The 19,172-nt window shown below is 37.7% G+C and overlaps 1 protein-coding gene across 10 annotated transcripts in view; it reads right to left on the bottom strand.

Moving 5' to 3' along the window:
• The window catches only part of GIGYF2 (GRB10 interacting GYF protein 2), a 126,485-nt gene that overhangs the window by 105,915 nt on the left and 1,398 nt on the right, over nucleotides 1–19,172 (bottom strand). For 9 of the 10 annotated variants that reach the window (XM_019629000.1, XM_019629026.1, XM_019629034.1 and 6 more), the window contains 2 exons: nucleotides 15,800–15,865; nucleotides 815–898 (listed from right to left, as the gene is read on the bottom strand). In XM_019629000.1, the coding sequence (XP_019484545.1) occupies nucleotides 815–855 (41 nt within the window). In that variant the 5' untranslated portion in view covers nucleotides 856–898; nucleotides 15,800–15,865. Of the gene's footprint in view, nucleotides 1–814; nucleotides 899–15,799; nucleotides 15,866–18,899; nucleotides 19,154–19,172 lie in introns of those variants that run through there. The other variant, XM_019629019.1, reaches the window with a different exon arrangement.

Genomic DNA, 19,172 nt, shown 5'->3' with positions numbered 1-19,172 from the left:
AAAAAGAGTCCTCAGATAGGGAGTTACTACAGGAGGTCTGCATCATTTATCAAACCACCATCATCTGATCAACCAAGAATGTTTAAGACACTATTCTAATTTATCTACTTGATATAAAGTAGATAAGGCTTGGTACAAGGCTTGAATGGAAAAAGCAACTATCATTATTCACACTACTGCTGAGAGGATCTTCAATCACCAACTGGGGTGGGGGGAGGAAGAGAGAGGTAAAAGTCACACTACAATGTGATGGATCTCAAAATTCCATGAAAATCCCATATTCGAGGTCCACACACATCTGTAAGAGACTCCAAGGTCAATTGTTATTATAGCAAATGCTAACCCAAACCTCTATAGGCTACTGTTAACAGCCAATGTAATTCTGGACCACCTGCCTAGCCCAACAATAAAATAAAATTCAAATAAAACTATTTTTCAAATGAGTCTATGAACAGCACTCACAAAACAATATTGTAGCAGAAATCATATACACATAAAAATATTAACAATTATATAAAATTGCATATGCACCTAGACAAAAGCTCAAATAAAAAGTAAATAATTTGGTAGGGCAGTGAGACTGTGGGGAGTTTTAATTCCATTACCATTACATAACCAGACCAAGAAAGTTTTTTAAATAAAGTATAGAATGTAGTCATTAACAAAGCATAATTTATTCCTAGACTAGCTACATTGTTTTCAATGAGGCACATAAAGCAGTCTCAAACACCACCCAATACATGTACAAATATACAAATACCTTCCTACTGTACTAGTCAACCTATATCAAAAAGATGAGATTCTGAAAACTCACCATTCAGGCCCAAAGTTCAGTGTCTGCGTTTCCGCTGCCATTTTTTCCCGTATGATAACAACAGATTTTTATATGTGGAGAAACCTGTTAAAGAGAAAAATATCTCAATACAGTTAGTCAAGATTCAACACAGAACTTCAGCCCAGAAAACATAGCTAGGGAGTGTGTTTTGCTTTTGCTCCTCTCAAACAGAGTCACCAGAATGAGATTTTAAAATCTGTTTATAACAATATAGCAGGCAAAGTAAAATGAATAAATCCACGCTTACATTCCAATTCACCATCTTTTCATGTTTATGGGGAAAGGAGGCATAGTATTAGATAAAGCTGGTGAGGCAGGTGGGACCAGACCATGCAGGGCACTGGGAACCAAATGAAGAATTTTCCTCTTTAGCAATGGGGAGTGAATTAAGGGTAATAGATTTCCATTTGAATTTATATTACTCCCTTGTAATAGCTGTCGCATCACCATGAGGTGTCCCATCACCATGAGGTATATCAAAGATTCTTAAAATAAGGACATCCCCTACTCCCCACTTATGTATCTCACGGATTCCACCACAATTCTCCCTACTTTCTGCTTGGCACTTAACACTCTCATGATTATTTTAAAAATTATCTGGGACCATCAAGTTAAAATAATAAGCTAATGAATTTCATGAGTAACATTTCAGAAGCAATTTTAAGATATCAGAGCTTAAAGTGAAATAAGTCAGACAGGCCAAGACAAATGCTGCATATTACTTATATGTGGAATCTAAAAAGCCAAACTCAGTAAGTTCAGTCATGGGTACCAGGGGCTGGGGGTGGCGGAAATGGGGGGACATATTGGACAAATAGTATAAACTTCCAGTTATACGATTAACAAGTTCTGGCAATCAGCATAGTGATTACAGCTAATAATACTGTATTATATACTTGAAGGTTCCTAAGACAGTAGATCTTAAATGATCTCACCACAAAAAAAGGAAAAAAGGAAATCTTGTTTTAGTTCTCTTTACCATTCTACCTACAAATCTTGTGGTAGTGCCAAACTACCATATGCACAAACATTAAAAGCTCGGAAGTTTTTTTAATACCTTGGTCTTGGAATCTTACCACTTAACAATACGGTTTTCACAAGAAGATTACTTCCTAATGTAAAGATTTCTGGAGAACTCTTAAGAATCTTAGAATAACAATTCAAACTATTTAATTATCAACTAAAGAGACCTACATTACTCAGAATGGTATTCTGCTCGTTCTCCTTTATGAATTAAAGCAGGAAATATAAGAGTTATGACTGTTGAAGAAATCTAATTTAAATGCTTAAAGTACTGCGTTCGCTAATTCTGAATTCCCCACCCCCGATTGCTCCTTCCAAATCAATTTAAATGAGCCCAGTTGTAATGTATTTATATGTACTGGAGGGATAGTCTTACATGACACCTCTGAATTATAAATTAGTCAGAATGGAAACTGGGCCTTATTTGTCAATTGTCCTTTCTAAGGATGTAGTAAGGTATTAAAATGGGCCTAAGCTTCACCACCATTTAAATCCAACCAAGCTAACTGCTGTCAACTCAAACCCCCAGGAGACTCGTGACTATCAGAAAACAGCTCTGAATTTTTGCAGCAAGTCAGGGTCTGAACCAGACCGGGAAGCCCTGCTCCCACCATACTCTTCCTCCTTTCTAGGTCGCCTTTTCTTGAAACTATTTCCTCCTTTATCCTCCATGACCAGCACTACACCGTTATTTTTTTTCCCTATCTTCATTTTCTTCCTATTTGGTAACCATTCCTCAAAAGTTTCTCTGCTTTTCTAACTTCCCTCTGCATACCCATGATTTATTTAACTATAAAACGCTGTTTAGAATTATTGTCTTGAACCTTTATCTACAGTGGTGTTCTCTACCAACACTTTGGGGAGAACTCTGCCTACTAAATCAAGGGAATAATGGGGCATGCAGCGAGTGGGGGTGTCGTTATAATTGCAATGAAAAATTCTCCCACAAATTTCTAAGTTGCCCACATCCCTGCTGTGAATTACATACTTGATTCTTTTCTCCCATGACCTGTGTAGCATTTCCAGCTGCCTGTTCCTCCTGGATATCTAGCTCATCAACAAATGATCAAGGTACCACTGTTTTAACAGTTGACTGGTCAGCCAGGTTCAAAAGCCCCAAGTTATCTGCAACTCCTTCCTCTTTATCCCTCATATCCAATCATTTTGTTCCAAATTTGGACAATCCTTCAAGATTCCTCCTGAATTCTCTTTCATTATAGTCAAAGCTTTGTTAACTCATGTCTGGATTATTAGAATAAAATATCTAACTGGCTTCCCTGACTCAGCCTCTAACTACTTACATCCAAAAAGATCAATCTTCCTAAAGCATCATCCCAGTCATGCCTATCCCTCTTTAAAACCGGTAAACTGTATCGTCAAAACTCCTAGTAGGGCCGGCCGAGTGGCGCGTTGGTTAAGAGCTGGCTTGGGACGCCAGCTCTGAGCAGCAGGGCCCTGGTTCGGATCCCACATGAGGGCCAGTGACACTGCCCTCTACAGATAAGATGGTGAACAACAGCTCAACCTGGAGCTGGGCTGCTGTGAGTCTACGGTGATGGCGTAGGCTGCAGCCCCTGCTGCAATGGGCTGCCATGAGCTACTGTGTGTGGCTGGTAACCAGTGTGAGCGGCTGGCAGCCGGTGTGAGCTGCCAAGGGCCGCTGTGAACAGCCAGTCCAGAGGCCAGCGACTGATCTGCCTCGCCCAGGAAGAGCGCAGTGATGGTGCCAACTTGGGCCAGTGAAGCAACGTCCTCCACAACTAGACTGAAGAACAAAAGGACAGCAACTTGTCTGTTCCCCTTCCCCCAATTCCCAAAAAAAAACAACAAAAAAAACTCCTAGTATTTCAGGTTCCTGACAACCCGTATCTCCTCAACTATGACTGTTTCACCTCCAGACTCAAAACCAAGTGAGAGCTTTCTACTCCCCATTCCCTTCAGTGGTTCTGCTCATTACATTCCCTCCCCCCAGGATGCCTGCCCTCCTTCCCTTATGATGGTCTGTACAAAACCACGGATCCATTTAAATGACTTACTCCACAAAATATGTCTCCCCAAGTAGAAAAAGTACTGCTCCAAGGAAAGGAAAATCTAAACAGTGAATGCAGAAACAATATATATCTACAGGATTCAATACTGAGGGTGGGGTGCCTTTTGAAACTGAATATAAAGCATGAAAAAAGGAGAAAATAGAAATGATTTTAGGTGGAAGGACACATGGTTTTGGACAAAACGAGAGTGACTGAAAAGACTAGAATACAGACATTCAATTTCAGTACAGAGTTGGGATGAGGAGACATAGATTTTGAAGTCAAGCTACAGAACTGCAAATAAAAACTGACTGAAACTACCCCAAAGCAAGTGTCAAGGACAAGCTCCAGGGACAAGAACAAAGCCTCAGTGAACACTTGCAGGAGGATATGGGAAGGAAGAGAAATACCATGTAGTTAGATATCTCTAACCCTAACCTTTCACCTACACTCAAATTCACTGACGAGCTTTCTCCAATTTTACTGTTATCAAAAACAGAAAGGAGAAAGTGCTAAGTTCTTCTGGGAGATGATCCACTTGTTCAATAAGGCTAAAAACTAAAGTGAAGATCTGAGAAAGCAGTAGCCATATCACAGAAGTCTGTATTTTATATCCCAAGGGCAAAGAAAAGCTATGAAAAGATTTGGGCAAGAAAGTGTCCAGGATGAAATCTGCGCTTTAGAAAACTCATTCAGGATGCCAGGAGAATAAATTACCATGAGCTAAAGGAGGGTATCAGAAATCCAGCAGATACCGTGGGAACCAGGCCTACACGGCAGGAGAGAAGAGGAGAGATGATAAGTATATTCACTGACATGAAAAGAGGTCAACAATTAAGTATCCAAGGCAGGCTGTAGAATACAGAGAATATCATTATATTCAATCCATTTTAATACATTATTAAATGGGTACATATAGATATGCCCCAAGATATTAATATTTTTACTTCTGAATGGTGGAATTATGGATAATTATTTCCTAGTAAGTGTCTAACTTGTGTATACAACAAAGACAGTTCTGGTACAATTTTTGTTTGTCTGTTTAATGGAAGAATTCAAAAGTTTCAAATATTTAAGTCAAAACAAAGCAAGACTGAAAAGTCTCCACTGGCTTCCACAATGAGGTCACCGGTGACTTGAAGAGCGCAGTTTATAGAAGTGTGGTAGGGGACAAAGCCGGTTTCAATGGGATGAGGAGTGGCTGGGAGGTGAGGGAGGGAAGACCAGAAATGCAGTCAACTCTTCAAAGAATCTTATCTGTGAAACGGTGAAGAGAAATAAAGTCAAGTGGAAAGAAATTTTCCATTTTTATTTCAGATAAAAGTATCCTAATGAAAAATACTAGTAGAATCAAAAGGTAAAGAAACAATTAGCAAAAATATGGTGGAAGTGGCAAAAATATGAGAAGGCAGAATGGATGGGGTTTCAGAGAACAAATGGGGGAAAAAAGATTTCACTCCTATCCACTTGTGACAAGTCATAGCCATGTGACTTAGGATGCCTCCAAACTTGTTTTTGTGGGGGGTTTTTTGGGGGGAGGGGTGGGCACAGGAGGTTGAGGGGAATTCACATTTGATGGCCTCAATCTCAGTTAAGTAGATAAATGACAGAGGAGATGACAGGGTAAGATTTGAATGGAATTAAGAAATGGCTAGCTGCAGTGATCTACAATAGCATTTATTTTTTCAAAAAATGAACTTTATTTAGAAATACTTATAGATTTACAGAAATGTTACAAAGGTATTACCGAAAGTTCCCTTGGTTTCCCCTAATGTAAACAACTTACATTACCACAGCACATTTGTCAAAACTAGGAAACCAACACTGGTACATGACTATCAACTGAACTTCAGAGTTTATTCCGATTTCACCAGTTTTTCCAGCAGTCTCCTTGTTCTGATCCAGGAGCAAATCCAGGATGCTACACTGCAGTTAGTCACAGCAGTTCATTCAGAAGGCCCCCATCAAGATGGAGATGGCACCTAGCTGCATGGCTGTGGCTTCTTTCTCCAACTTACGCCTGGGTCTAGGGCAGACAGAGCGCACGACATGACGGAACCACAATTACAGGTTTGTCAGCAGTGAACAGAAGAGAAAGACGGCACTGGAGAGCGCTGGCAAAAGTGTAATCTAGGCACAATGAACAAGGAGTGAAAACAGAAGAGAGTTTACAAATTTGAGACGCTGGGAATGTCAAAAACCAGATATAGTAGGATGAAAAATGGAAGCACCAGAAGAATTAGAGATGGAGGTATAGCAAGGAACCAAGAGCCTGGGAGGACTAGATGGGTCAACCACATGGACTCTGATGGCACCTCAGGAAATAGCAGACAGGAGAGTAGAGAAGACAATGAATCAAAGGGTGAGAACACAGGGCCTACATCTGATGATAATGAGGGTACAGATAGTTGTATCGTCAGCATGAACTTCAGAGGAAAAAGGATTTTGCACAAAAGATGCAGGAATAATGGCTAGGGTAACGATATGTAATCTATCATCTAAACCAGAAACCGTGTGTGTGAAAGGGGTATTAATAATTATATAGAGACGATAGGAGCCAACCAGGCTGAATGGTCACCCTAGTAAAGAAAGAGAACAAGCACACGAATAGAAAGGAATGAAAATCCTGATTCTACCACTGATGTACCCACCACGTGCAGGAAAAGGCACTGGTAACCTCAGAGGGCTAAAGGGAATGTAACATTACCCGGGCAAGGCGGGCTTCAGTTACCTTAACAATGGGGAAATGTCTTATGAACATTTTAACACGTGGAGAGGTTTAACACAAACATGACATATCAAAGGCCTCAGTAGAAAGACCTTGGAAAAAAATGCAACTGTGAGCGATTAGGTCAAAAGAAGAAAAAGAGTGGTGTGAAGATGAGATTACAAAAAGGAGGAATAAACAGATGAACTTTCATTTAGTTCATGACAGATGATGACAATAACACGTGGCAGAGCAGAATTAGCAGGCCTCAAAATTCTGGGAGAACTAGTCCTAGTCCCACAATCTCTGAAATTATAGGAGCACTCAAATGTTTGAGGAAGGAGGCAGACAAAGACGTAAAATGGATATAATGGCATAAAATGGTCATAATGGCCTAAAGTGCTTCTGAGGGAATGGAGCAAAATATTCTGTGGGTTCTGAGACCACCCTATTAGCATATCTTTCTCATGCTAAAAGCAACTGTGACAGAGCAGATGACAAGGCTCTGCTTCCCTCCGCTGGCCTTTTCTCTCCTTGGGCTATTCCAATTCCAGGGATAAAGACCTCAGACAAAAGTCTACCCTCAAATGTTAAAGAGCGGACTTCAAAATAGCTAAGAGAATATTTCTACATAACCACCGTTTCAGACGTTGTCCATTACTCAAAATTCCTTGTAAGTGAATTCAAGTATTATTTACCTTCAGCAATTAATACTAAGAAGTTGGCCTTCTTCAATAAACTGCATCCAGTACATGACAATGAATGTGATATATAATCTGTCACCTTCTTAAAATCTGTGACCTAAATTAGCCCTCACTAGCAATTATTTTATCTCTGATTACTAATATAATTATTTTTCTTTTTCTCCATACATTTTTCTAGTTTTCCTGGCTTCCTCAACTCCTCTTTGGGACCCTCATCTATCACTGTGTGCATAAGAGTGCATGTTCAAGGGAGAAGAGGGAAAAGAGATCAACCTAGCTCTTTCTTATTGTTGGGTTTGAAACAAAAAAGGGAGACCCTGGCCTCTCAGCTCTTCTATCTACCATTTTCTCAACCTGGCACAGCGTCGAGGAACTAGACAACCTCTGGGCACACGTAATCATTGTCAACATGAAGGAGCTGCAGATCTGTCTAGTAAGTCAGTCCTATCCGGACAAACGAAGCAAGGAGAAGCCAAAGCAGAATCAATCCAGCACAGTGGCTGACAGTTCCCCTGAATGTGCTCCCTGATACTGCTTCCCAGGAGAAGTCTTGAGAGGCTGATTAGCTAGTAGTATTCTACCAACAATTCAAAATATATACTCCTTTGAAAACCCCCTAAATCTTTCTTATAAAAAAATTATCTGCTCCTGCAAATCTCCATATCCTGAGTATGCAAAGCTTACCCAGAAAAAAACTACGGCAAACCTGGGATTAAGTCCAGCCAGCACAATATAGTCTGCCAAAAGACTGACACAGAATGAGCACTGAGGAACCTGAATCAGCCCCACATTGCCTTGCCTCCATTTTCTCAAAATCAGAAAAAAAGAGCTACTCCCCTAGCAGTCTTCATATACCAAATAAATGAAGAGTTCTGTCCCCATTCCAGCAGCTTTATTCACAATTACCATAAACTGACATTTGGCAATCATGTTCATCAACAAAAATGTCCATCAACAGGTGAATGAATAAACAAACTGTAGTGGAGATTCAAGGACGTGAACACATGGAAGTGTGGAGAGGGCTTGTATGCCAGAGGGCGCACTGAAGCCCGCACCCCTTCCCATATACCTTGCACTATGCATCTCTTCCATCTGGGCTGTTATTGAGTGAGATAGGTAACATCATTAATGAGACAAACTGACACCACATGCCTCCTGATATGATGCACAGAGAAGAACACAGCATCACTGTGTTATATTCCTGACAATAATGCATAAACTGAAGCTAATCTTGAAAAAAATCAAATAAATTCAAATTGATAGACATAAAATCAATCAACTGTACTCTCTAAAAATATGTCATAAAAGACAAAGAGAGGATAAAGAACCAAAGCAAATTAAGGGAGACTAAAGAGATACAAAAACTAAGGGCAAGGGTGATTCTTAACTTCACCCTGAACCAGCCAAAAATATGCTAAGACACATTAAAGAGACAATTGGAATAATTATTTGATTAGGAGTTATGGATTAGATAATGGTATTGTATCAATGTTAATGTTTATGAGTCTAAAATTTTCACTGTTTACGTACAATGTTCTTATTCTTAGAAAATAGCACTGAAATGTTTAAGGGAACAGGAACATGAGGCATGTAACATATTCTCAAAAAGAACAGAAAAAATTTATATAAATTTAAAATATTTAAAAATTATATGCATACATCCATGCATATATATGGAGAAAGAACACAAGAAAAAAATTAATGATAAAGCAAGGAACTGAAAACTATTTGAAGAAATAATGATGGAAAATTTCCCTAACCTGGTAAAGGAAATGGATATTCAAGCCTAGGATGTACAGTGAATCCCAAACAAGAGGAACCCAAAGAGGCCCACACCAAGACACATCGTAATTAAAATGCCAAAGATTGAAGATAAAGAATCTTAAAAGCAGCAAGACAAAAGCAGTTAGTTACCTACAAGGGAGATCCCATAAGACTGGCAGCTGATTTCTCAACAGAAACTTTGCAGGCAAGAAGGAATTAGCACAAAATATTCAAAGTGATGAAAAGCAACGACATACAACCAAGATTACTCTACCCAGCAAGGCTATCATTTAGAATCGAAGGACAGATAAAGAGCTTCCCAGACAAGAAAAAGCTAAAGGAGTTCATCACTCCCAAACCAGTATTACAAGGAATCTCCTTAGAAGGACTTAAGACAAAAAAAATTAAATTAAAAATGAGTAACAAAATGGTAATAACTACATATCTATCAACAATTACTTTAAATGTAAATGGATTAAATGCTCCAATCAAAAGACACAGGATGGCTGAATGGATCTGAAAAAAAGACCCATACATATGCTGCCTACAAGAGGCTCACTTCAGGTCAAAAGACACACACAGATTGAAAGTAAGGGATTTCATGAAAATGGAAACAAAAAAAAGCTGGGGTAGTAACACTTAAACCAGACAAAATAGACTTTAAAATAAAGGCTATAACAAGAGACAAGGAAGGACCCACTTCAGGGTATTTACCCGAAGAAACCCAAAAGACTACTTCGAGGGGAGTTGTTCGTCCATATGTTCATTGCAGCACTGTTTACAATGACCAGGATGTGGAGGCAACCTAGGTGTCCCTAAATGGATGAATGGATAAAGAGGTAGTACATATATACAGTGGAATATTACTCAGCCATTAGAAAGAATGAAATCTTGCCATCTGCTACAACATGGATGGACCTAGAGGGTGTTGTGCTGTGTAGTAAGTCAGACAGCAAAAAGACAAATGCCATATGATTTCACCTATAAGTGAAATCTAAAGAACAAAATAAACAAACAAAACAGAAACAAATAGATACAGAGAACACTTTGATGGTTGCCAGATGGAAGGGGGGTAGACGGTGGGTGAAAAAGGGGGAGGGATTAAGAAGTACACATTGGAACTTACAAAATAGTCAATGAGATTTAAGGTAAAGCATAGGGAGTACAATCAATAATACGGCAATAACTATGTATAGTGCCAGGTGGGTGCTAGACTAGTCAGGGGGAATCTTCTTAAATTATATAAATGTCTAACCACTATGTTGTACACTTGATGTAATGTACAGCATAGGTAATATGGTCAATAATATTGTGGGAATAAATAAATAAATAAAATATAATCTAATTCCTCAAGGGGAAGGAGGGAGAATAACTTTACCAGGGGCGAACCTACCAAGTTATCAAAGTCAACCAAGTATCAAGGTCAACATCAATGATACATCATTCTGACAGTATGTGCTCTGGATATGATGAAAATGGCACTTTACCTCTGTGGTCTTCCTCACAAATAAGCCCATTACCTCAGTCTTATCATGAGAAAAATATCAGACAAATTCAAACATAGAGCCAGTCTACAAAATACTTAACTAGTACTACTCAAAATGATCAAGACTGTTAAAAACGGAAGTCTAAGAAAACTGTCACAGTCGAGAGAAGCCTATGAATACCTGACTAAATGTAATGTGCTATCCTGGAGGGAATCCTGGAACAGAAAAACACAATAGGCAAAACTAAGGGAATCTGAATAAACTGGGACTTTACTTAATAGCAATGTATAGATATTGATCCATTAATTGTAACAAATGTACCATAACAATATTGTGATATATGCATATATGGGAGCTCTCTACTCGTATACTATCTTCTCAATTTCTCTGTAAATCTAAAACTGTTTTTTAAAAATACAGCCTACTAAAAAAATAATGGAATTTGAGTTGTAATAAAAAAGTAACATAGCAGAAAGTTCTGTTGAATAGTGCTGGTGTAGTTCTATTTTTATAGGCCTATTACAGAAGACTATTTTATAACCAATCTCAATTTACAGACAAATCTGTTTCTATCCAGCACTAAAAATCCTCATTGTTTATTCCAGTTTCTATTTCAAACAATTACTTTATTTTTTTAAATGCTTAAAAAAAAAAAAAATCAATGTAACATATACGTATAAACTAACATTGAAAGCTGTTCCACTCCCCAAAGCAGCAATTCTCAAAGATCTTCCAGTCTTCAGAAACTCTTTCAAGGTATCCATGAAGTCAAAACCATTTTTATAATAATACTAAGTATTACTTGCATTTTTCATTTCATTGGCACTGCGCTGATCATGTAACAGTGATGAGTAAAACTGCTGGCACCTTAGTTAGCATCATTCAAACAAATGGCACCAAACTGCACTAGTAGTTATTGTATTCTTCACCACCATGTGCCACATATACTCAGAACAGAGAAAAAGCCAATTCTACGTAAGAATGCCCTTGACAAAGCCATGAAAACTACTGATTTTCTTAATCCTGATCCCTACGCACACATCTTTTTAATATTCTACGTAATGAAATGGGAAGCATGCAAAAAGCACTTCTGCTGCATACGAAAGTCTTGAAAGGCGCTTATGCAACTATTTTTGAGCTGCGAGATCAACTATATTTTTTTCCATGGAATATCATTTTGACTTCAAAGAATAGCTGACACACAAACATGGTTATCCAGACCTGGGTACTTAGTACAATATTTTTTCAAAAATGAACGAAGTGAGACTGTCACTTCACGGAAAACAATTGACAGTACTTCTTGCCAATTATGAAATTTCAGCTTTCAAGCAAATACTAGAACTTTGGAAAACTGCTATTCACCAATATAAGATTGATGGGTTTTCCAGTACTTGAATTTCCCAATACTTGAAGGCTTTTTTGATAGGTGTTGATACTAACGAATGTGATTTTTTTATACTGTATAATATAAAATATCCATTAAATGTACAAGACCAATGGATTTTAATGTATCAGAGTATAAAAGGTGCATTAATAATTCAGATTTCATGTTGCAACTAACCTTTAAAAACTATTACTTGTTTAATTTTAGTGTAATATCAAAGAATATCTGCAAATATATGAAAAAGCCCTTAAAATACTCTTCTCTTTTCCAACTACACACCTATCTTTGTGAGGATGAATTTCCTTCATATACTTCAACCAAAGTAATAACAACAGATTGAATGAAGAAGGAGGTAAGAGAATTCAGCTGCCTTCTATAAAGACATATAAGCAATTTGCAAAAAGGTAAAATAATGCCCCTCTTCCCACTAAACTTTTCAGAAATGTTTTAGAAAATGGGCATTTTTACTTAAAAATATACAGAGGGTGACCAAAAAATAGATACACATTTTAAAAAAGGAAAAAAACTATTAAAATTGTAATTATACCAATAACAAAAGATGAATACAAGTCATGTGTATATATTTTTTTGGCTCCCCGGGCATTTATGTCAACATGAGATTGTTTGTTATTTTAAAGTAAATGAATAAGTCATTTTCAATTTCTCAATATGATAGATGTAACTAAAAAACTAAAGCTCTTTAGGGTCCTCTAACTTTTATGAGCATAAAGAAGTCCTAAGATCAAACAGATGAGAACATCTATCTCAGAGACTCTAAGAGGAAAAAAGGACAAACAAAAGAAATACATATATTAAACTTAGAACAAACATACATGCATACTCTGGAAAGCGTATCAAGGGGCATAAAATACCAACGACAACAACACCAAGATCCAAAATGTGACACTAATTTTTATAAAAAGTATATAGGGCTTTAAAAATGTACCTTTTCCAATGACAGAGAGACTTTGCACATTTGGAAATTTACTTAGGACTTTCTGATAGCCTCTGCCACTAGGCTGTAAGCCCCATGAAGATAGAACCTTGTATGTTTTGCTCATCATCACTATAGATAGCCCAGCACCTGGCACAAAGTAGGTATTCAAATATTTGTTAGATTGAAAACAAAAGACAAAAGACTTACAAACAGAACACACTGATGTCTCTATTCAATTATAAATATGAAATTTTACAGTCGAAATTTACCTATTTACATAGTAATAACAATCATAAAAGCCATTCATTGAGAGCCTATTTACTGTATGTCAGGCACTGTATTGGGCATTTTAGATTTTTAATTTCTACAACCACCACGTGATATATTTTACAGGTAAGGAAAATAAGGCTCCAAGTGGTTAGCTTATTTATCTAAAGTTACAAGTAATAAGTGACGGAAAATTAAACCCACATTTCTCTGTTTGAAAGTCCACAAGCTTTTCACAAATACTTAGTGCTCAATAGTGCTTGGTTACCTTTTCTCCCACATTTCCTTGCAATTTTCAGAGGAATTCATTTTGTGGAAGTCCCTTTTTCTCCTTTTCCCAGTCTCCCACTCTGTTCCACTTTCTTCCAACTTCCACCCCTTTGTATCACCTCAATTAAACAATGTGGTAAGCCCTCTGTTTAGGGAAGAGTATATATTCTTATAACATACTATCAGAAGCTTCACTGACAATAATGGAAGTAATATAAAAGACTGAAGAAGAATATCCGATTCCAGAACATGAATTAAGGCTCTCTGGCCTACTGATCTTGCAGAATGGCTTCACATCCAGTTACTCAACTGGCCATGCTTTGGGCACCACAACCTTAATTCCCAATGGGCTAATCACGAGAGACCCTTCAAGCCTGAGCCATAATTTACTATTTAGAAAGTACCTCTGCCAATTCCTTGCCAGTCTCTGCAACCACAGAACCAATACTGCAGAGACCAGAGCTCCCAAGACTTCCTCCAGGCCCAGGACAATGTGAATAAAAGGAGCTTTGTTCCCAAAGAACATACTGGCCACAGTTATCACTATAAGAAGTGCTATTGCTGTTACTATCACTCTTCCCACTGCTTCTGAACAGTATGTAAATGTTTCTCTGTTTTGTAAATGTTCCCCCTTTTTGGTGAAAAGGAGAACAAAATTTGCAACCATGAACTGTTCTGCAAAAATTACAATGCCATAAACATTACCATGTCATCTGATAATCTCACCACAAGCCAATGTGTCCCAGAGAGGGATCCCCAGAGCGTGTGAAAGTTTTACATAAATTGCGGAAATCTTTTTAAACCTCACAAAGTCCTGAATAAGTCTTACCACAACATCCAGATTAAAGAAAACATACAATATAAGAACTCTTCTACCTTAAAAATGAATTCAAATGCAATTGATTTGCTAAAGAAAACTTGACTAAAAAAAAGTATCAAAGTAAGTCACATTTGTGGCTTGTCATTCGATATATAACTCTGTAATAGATCACTTTTATCAGTAATCCCTAGGCTTTGCATCAAAAATCTTACTATACTAATATACTAACATAAGCTTTAAGTAATAAAAAAATTACTTAAGCAATCGTCACCAAGTACATACAATCTACAAACAAAAATAAACAGGACTTCAAAATGTCCACTAAAAAAAAATTTGCTCTGTATTACCTAAAAATTGTAGAATACAAAAACATATTAATACAAGTTTACACTCTCACTGATCCTTTACCCACATTGAAAATCCCTTATACCATTCAAATAATGTGAATATAGATTCACATACAGAAGTCCCACCCTTCAAATTCTCTTTGGCTTACTAATACTCAAGTGTCACTTAGTATTATAAAAAAGTACCCAGAAATTAAAATTTATAAAAGCAATGAAAAATAACTAACCATTTAATTTTCCACTAAGCCTCCCATTTCCTTATGTTCTTTTGCTAAACCTTTACCCAGATGCTCATCTGAACCCCCAAATCAAGAACTGTTGTTAAAACACTGCACTAGAAAGTTCCAACAAGGATGCTTGGTGAAACCTACTGGGCCTCATTTACCAAAAGATATACCTATATTTTAACTCTTTAGGACACAAATTGAAACTGCTGAGCTATATACAGGAAATTTTCCTAAGGAAGGAAAAACATCTAGAAGCTTCTGTGGGACAGTGAGTAGAATAGCCCACACACCACCTTTTCTGAGAACTGCCCCCACTCTTAGGAGTAGGACCCTTCAGCTAACACGTTTGCATTTCTAGATCCCAACCTCAGGACCATACTAAATGGTACAATGATGGAGAGCTGGACCAAGTTCAACCAATCACATTTTCCTTCCCAGGAATTTGAAATGTGGACACTGAGCTAATAACCAGTTAGCTAGTGGCACTATAGCCTGAGTTCATATGTGGCTCCAGGAATGAAGTGCAATTTCCTCCACTGTGTTTGCTAAAGCATAAAAGGTCAGACTGTGGAAAGGCAACAAGCGCAGGATAAAAAGAGACAAGAGAGGACCCTGGCTAGCCAGAGGGGAGCAAAGTACTTTCTGGACAACCTCGGCTCCTGAATGCGTCCCAGTTTCCAATTCGTGTCCTTCATGAAGCCCACCGCTCTTGGGTTAAGATATGTCCTTACCCCTACCCCCAAAGCATTCCTCTTCCTGTTTCACACCATCAAAAAATCATTACAACAGTTTAAGACACAAATTTATAACAGGAACAATGCAGTAAAGGTATGATTATTCTTAGGATTCATCAGGGATCTGAGCAGTACCAAGGAAGTTGTTTCTATTCACTGTCTATAAGCTCAGATGAAATAATAGTACAAAAATAACCAAACCCTTAAAAGTGAAAATCATGTTTGCGTAAGCCCTCAGCTTTGTACTTCCCTTCAACACTCACCTGTTCAAAAGTTCTGCTGCTTCACAGCAGGAGGTTTGAGCAGACTTTGTTCAGGTCCTTTTAACACTGTAAATAATAAAACAATTACAGTAAATGACCCAACAATCTCCTAGAAAACTTTAAAAACATAATTTTTCTCATGAATATGTTTTACAGGAAATAGAGTCCAAACCTGGTTAAAATATTAGAATCACCTGGTGGTGCTTATAAACCAGATTCCCTGTCCTAACATCTAGAGAGTCTCTCTCAGTAGCTCTGGAGTGGGACAGAAAAAAAACATTTTTAACAAAAGTTCTAAGTGATTCTGATGAAGCTAACAAATAAGCACCACTGTAAGTTTTCAGGAAAGTGATTATTTAGAGTTTTCATTCAAAACTACATTATAGGGATTTGGTATTAACTTTTTAAACATATCTGATAGAAAAATGACAGCCAGCAACATAGCAATACAATAATATGTACCCTATGCAAATAATCAATGAGTCCCAGGAAGTCTGAGCACTGCCAAATCTCCAAGGAGCAAAGCTCCAGGTGTGCTTTCAATTGCAAAATCACAGCCTTTTTTAATGCTGTTGAGACAATATCTTAAAAATCCACCAGATGGTGATATTTCAAGTGACAAGGAGAGGACTGAACCCCAACAGCTTCAAGTGGCTTCTTAGCTATAATCGAATGCTTTGAATGCTGCTTCTAAAGAGTCAAAAAACAGTAATTAAAATTAAAGTTGATAATTTTACTAACAGCAAGAAAGCAACTTGAGAAAGCCACTTCTGCCTTTGATTTAATTTTGCAAAAAAAAAAAAAAAATAGCTGTTATAATGTCCAAAAGGTCACCCAACTTTACCTACTGCTCTCTACTTTTTATAAAGGCAGACATAAGAAACAGAGGGTAGAACCAGGTAATAAAACAAACTCTCCTCTGGTCCCAACTCAAGAGAACAAGCTCTAAGGTAGTTCCTTTTGTAAATATAAAGTAAGTTCAAGTTCAATGAAACTCTAATTAACAAGAAAATATGAAATTGTGGTCCTTACTCAATTACTTGAATTAGGGAAGGAGGTAATACTTTGAAAACATTTTTATAAAATTAATTTTGGCCACTTAAGGGAATATCCTTTGATTTTCAAACCTCTCCCCTCTTCTCCTTTAACCTCACACAAAATTATGGGCAATTCAACAAAGGTATCATTTTGTATTTCTGTATAATTAATCTAGTGTATTTATCAGTCATTTGAGAGCATATAAAAATTTAAAAATTCTAATCTGGTCAAGAAATATTAGGATTCTAAGTATAAGTAAGCTTGCCTATGGGGTAAAAATCTACTTATATTTTTAAAGATATGTAATTCTTCAGCATTAAAAATGAATGGAAATCCTAGGACTTTATCACCATAAAATCCTAGTGGGGGGTTAAAAAGGGAGAGAAAGCTTGGATTCTGGGTTTTATAATGATGACCAAATAATGACAAGGCAGTTCAAGTTGTTGAAGAAAAATGGACATTTAACCTGCCTCTAAGATACCTGGATTAACACCAACATCGGCTATAGGTTCAACCTAATGTGACTGGTTCCACTATAATCTATACGAAATAGACTAAAACAGAGAGTACTGAAAATTTACTCCACCAGGGCTAATGGAGTCAGTCTTTGAAAAAGGCACAAAGATCCTTTAGGAGGGCAAGGGTAAAAGGGACAGGACTAATCTTTTCATCCAAAAATGTTCTCCTAGATAGCAATCACTATCAATAATGCCATCTTCCAATGTGAAGGTCAACAACAACAACAAAAAAAGATATATGGAGTAGTAAAATGCAGAGTCATGGGAACATATGAGCTGGTAAGACATCAAAGACATTATAATTTGAAAATATCACTTCAAAAATTCAACAAAGGAACAGGAGGGAGAAAGGTGATTCATTTAAAACACTACTATCATCCTTGTATCTTTTAGCTAAGTAAGGAGCTACACTCACTCCCCGAAGTTGTAATTCCTATAGTCTCATGATTTTCAGGCAAGCCGATGACAAATTATTTTTCATTCACGCAACTCACAAGTAAAAGCATTTCAAAAGCAAAATATTAAATTCCTATGGTTAATTAACATGAAAGAGGACATTTATGAAAGCTCAGTAATAAGAATATGGAGATAAGCTGGAAGGAAATCAGAAAAAAAATGTCCTTCCAATAAAAATGTCTATTGAGTATCAAATTAATTGGAGAACTAGTCTGAAAGGTAAAGGTGGAGGAATAAAAAACTCAGCACAGAAAGTTCTACCCATGTGAAATGCTATAAAACATATACATATTAGTGGAAGAGTCCCCGAGGAATTTAAAACCAGACTGGACAACACAGAAATAATTAAAAGGAATTCTTTACTAAGCACATTAAGGACATGAGTATTAATACATTGATTTCATTTTTCTTCCAGATTATATCCCTTAACGATCTGTGTCTAAACGTCACAGGAAAATCATTTCCCTACATTTTCAAATATTCTGCGGTATCTCAAAGATCCCCTTCTTAGAAAAAAATTTTTGAAAAATCCCTTTAGGCAGTTGATCATCAATCTCATTCAAAAACTACTTTTGAGAAAGCTATTTCATGACAACTTCCTGAAATATGTTCTATGAGCATCCTGAATTTTTCCAAATTGGGGGTGTCATGTGGAGGGAGGGGGTTGGGCCCACTGGCCCAAATTTCCAGAATCTGATTTCCCTTGCTAAGAGTCACAGAGATGTGGAAAGAGATTCCAAAACACTGACTAACCCCTCTCATCCGAGTCCCCATGAACCGGGCACACACTTCCTACCAGCCCACCCCTCACTCATGCCTCCGGCGAGGCTGCCCTCCACTCCCCAGCCACCCTCGTTTCTGCCTCAGTCTTTGCCCTCAAGTCCCTAGCCTGCAGCATTCCTCCAGCAATGTATACAGCTACGGGAATAGCTCCTTTACCTGTGTTAGGTCTTTCCTCAAATATTAGCTTTTCCGTGAGGCCTTCCCAGGTCACTCCACTGAAAATGAACCCCTCCCCGAACTCCCTAGTATCCCATCTCCCTGTCTTGTGTTTTTCCACATCACTTACCACTAACTATATATTTTACCTAAGTATTTGTGTATCTGTCGAGAAATGAGCTCCATGGAGACAGGAATTTTTGGTCTAAGAGTCTTGCTCCCAGCAACCAACAGTGCAGCAGGGTCTCAGTGTTTGTCAAATAAATGAGTGACGGCACATGGTCCCTTCTCCCCGCTCCGTCTCGAAATCCCAAACTGCTCTGTCAAGTACAGAAAAGATGTGCGGCCCTTTCTTGTCTGGAGAATCACTACCATCACCTGCGTATTCCTCAGTGTTGGACATCAAAGGAAACACTGTGTGA

This window comes from Hipposideros armiger, unplaced genomic scaffold, assembly GCF_001890085.2.
Source record: "Hipposideros armiger isolate ML-2016 unplaced genomic scaffold, ASM189008v1 scaffold_17, whole genome shotgun sequence".
In the NCBI taxonomy this organism is placed as follows: Eukaryota; Metazoa; Chordata; class Mammalia; order Chiroptera; family Hipposideridae; genus Hipposideros; species Hipposideros armiger.
This window is presented reverse-complemented; position numbering and strand designations above follow the sequence as displayed.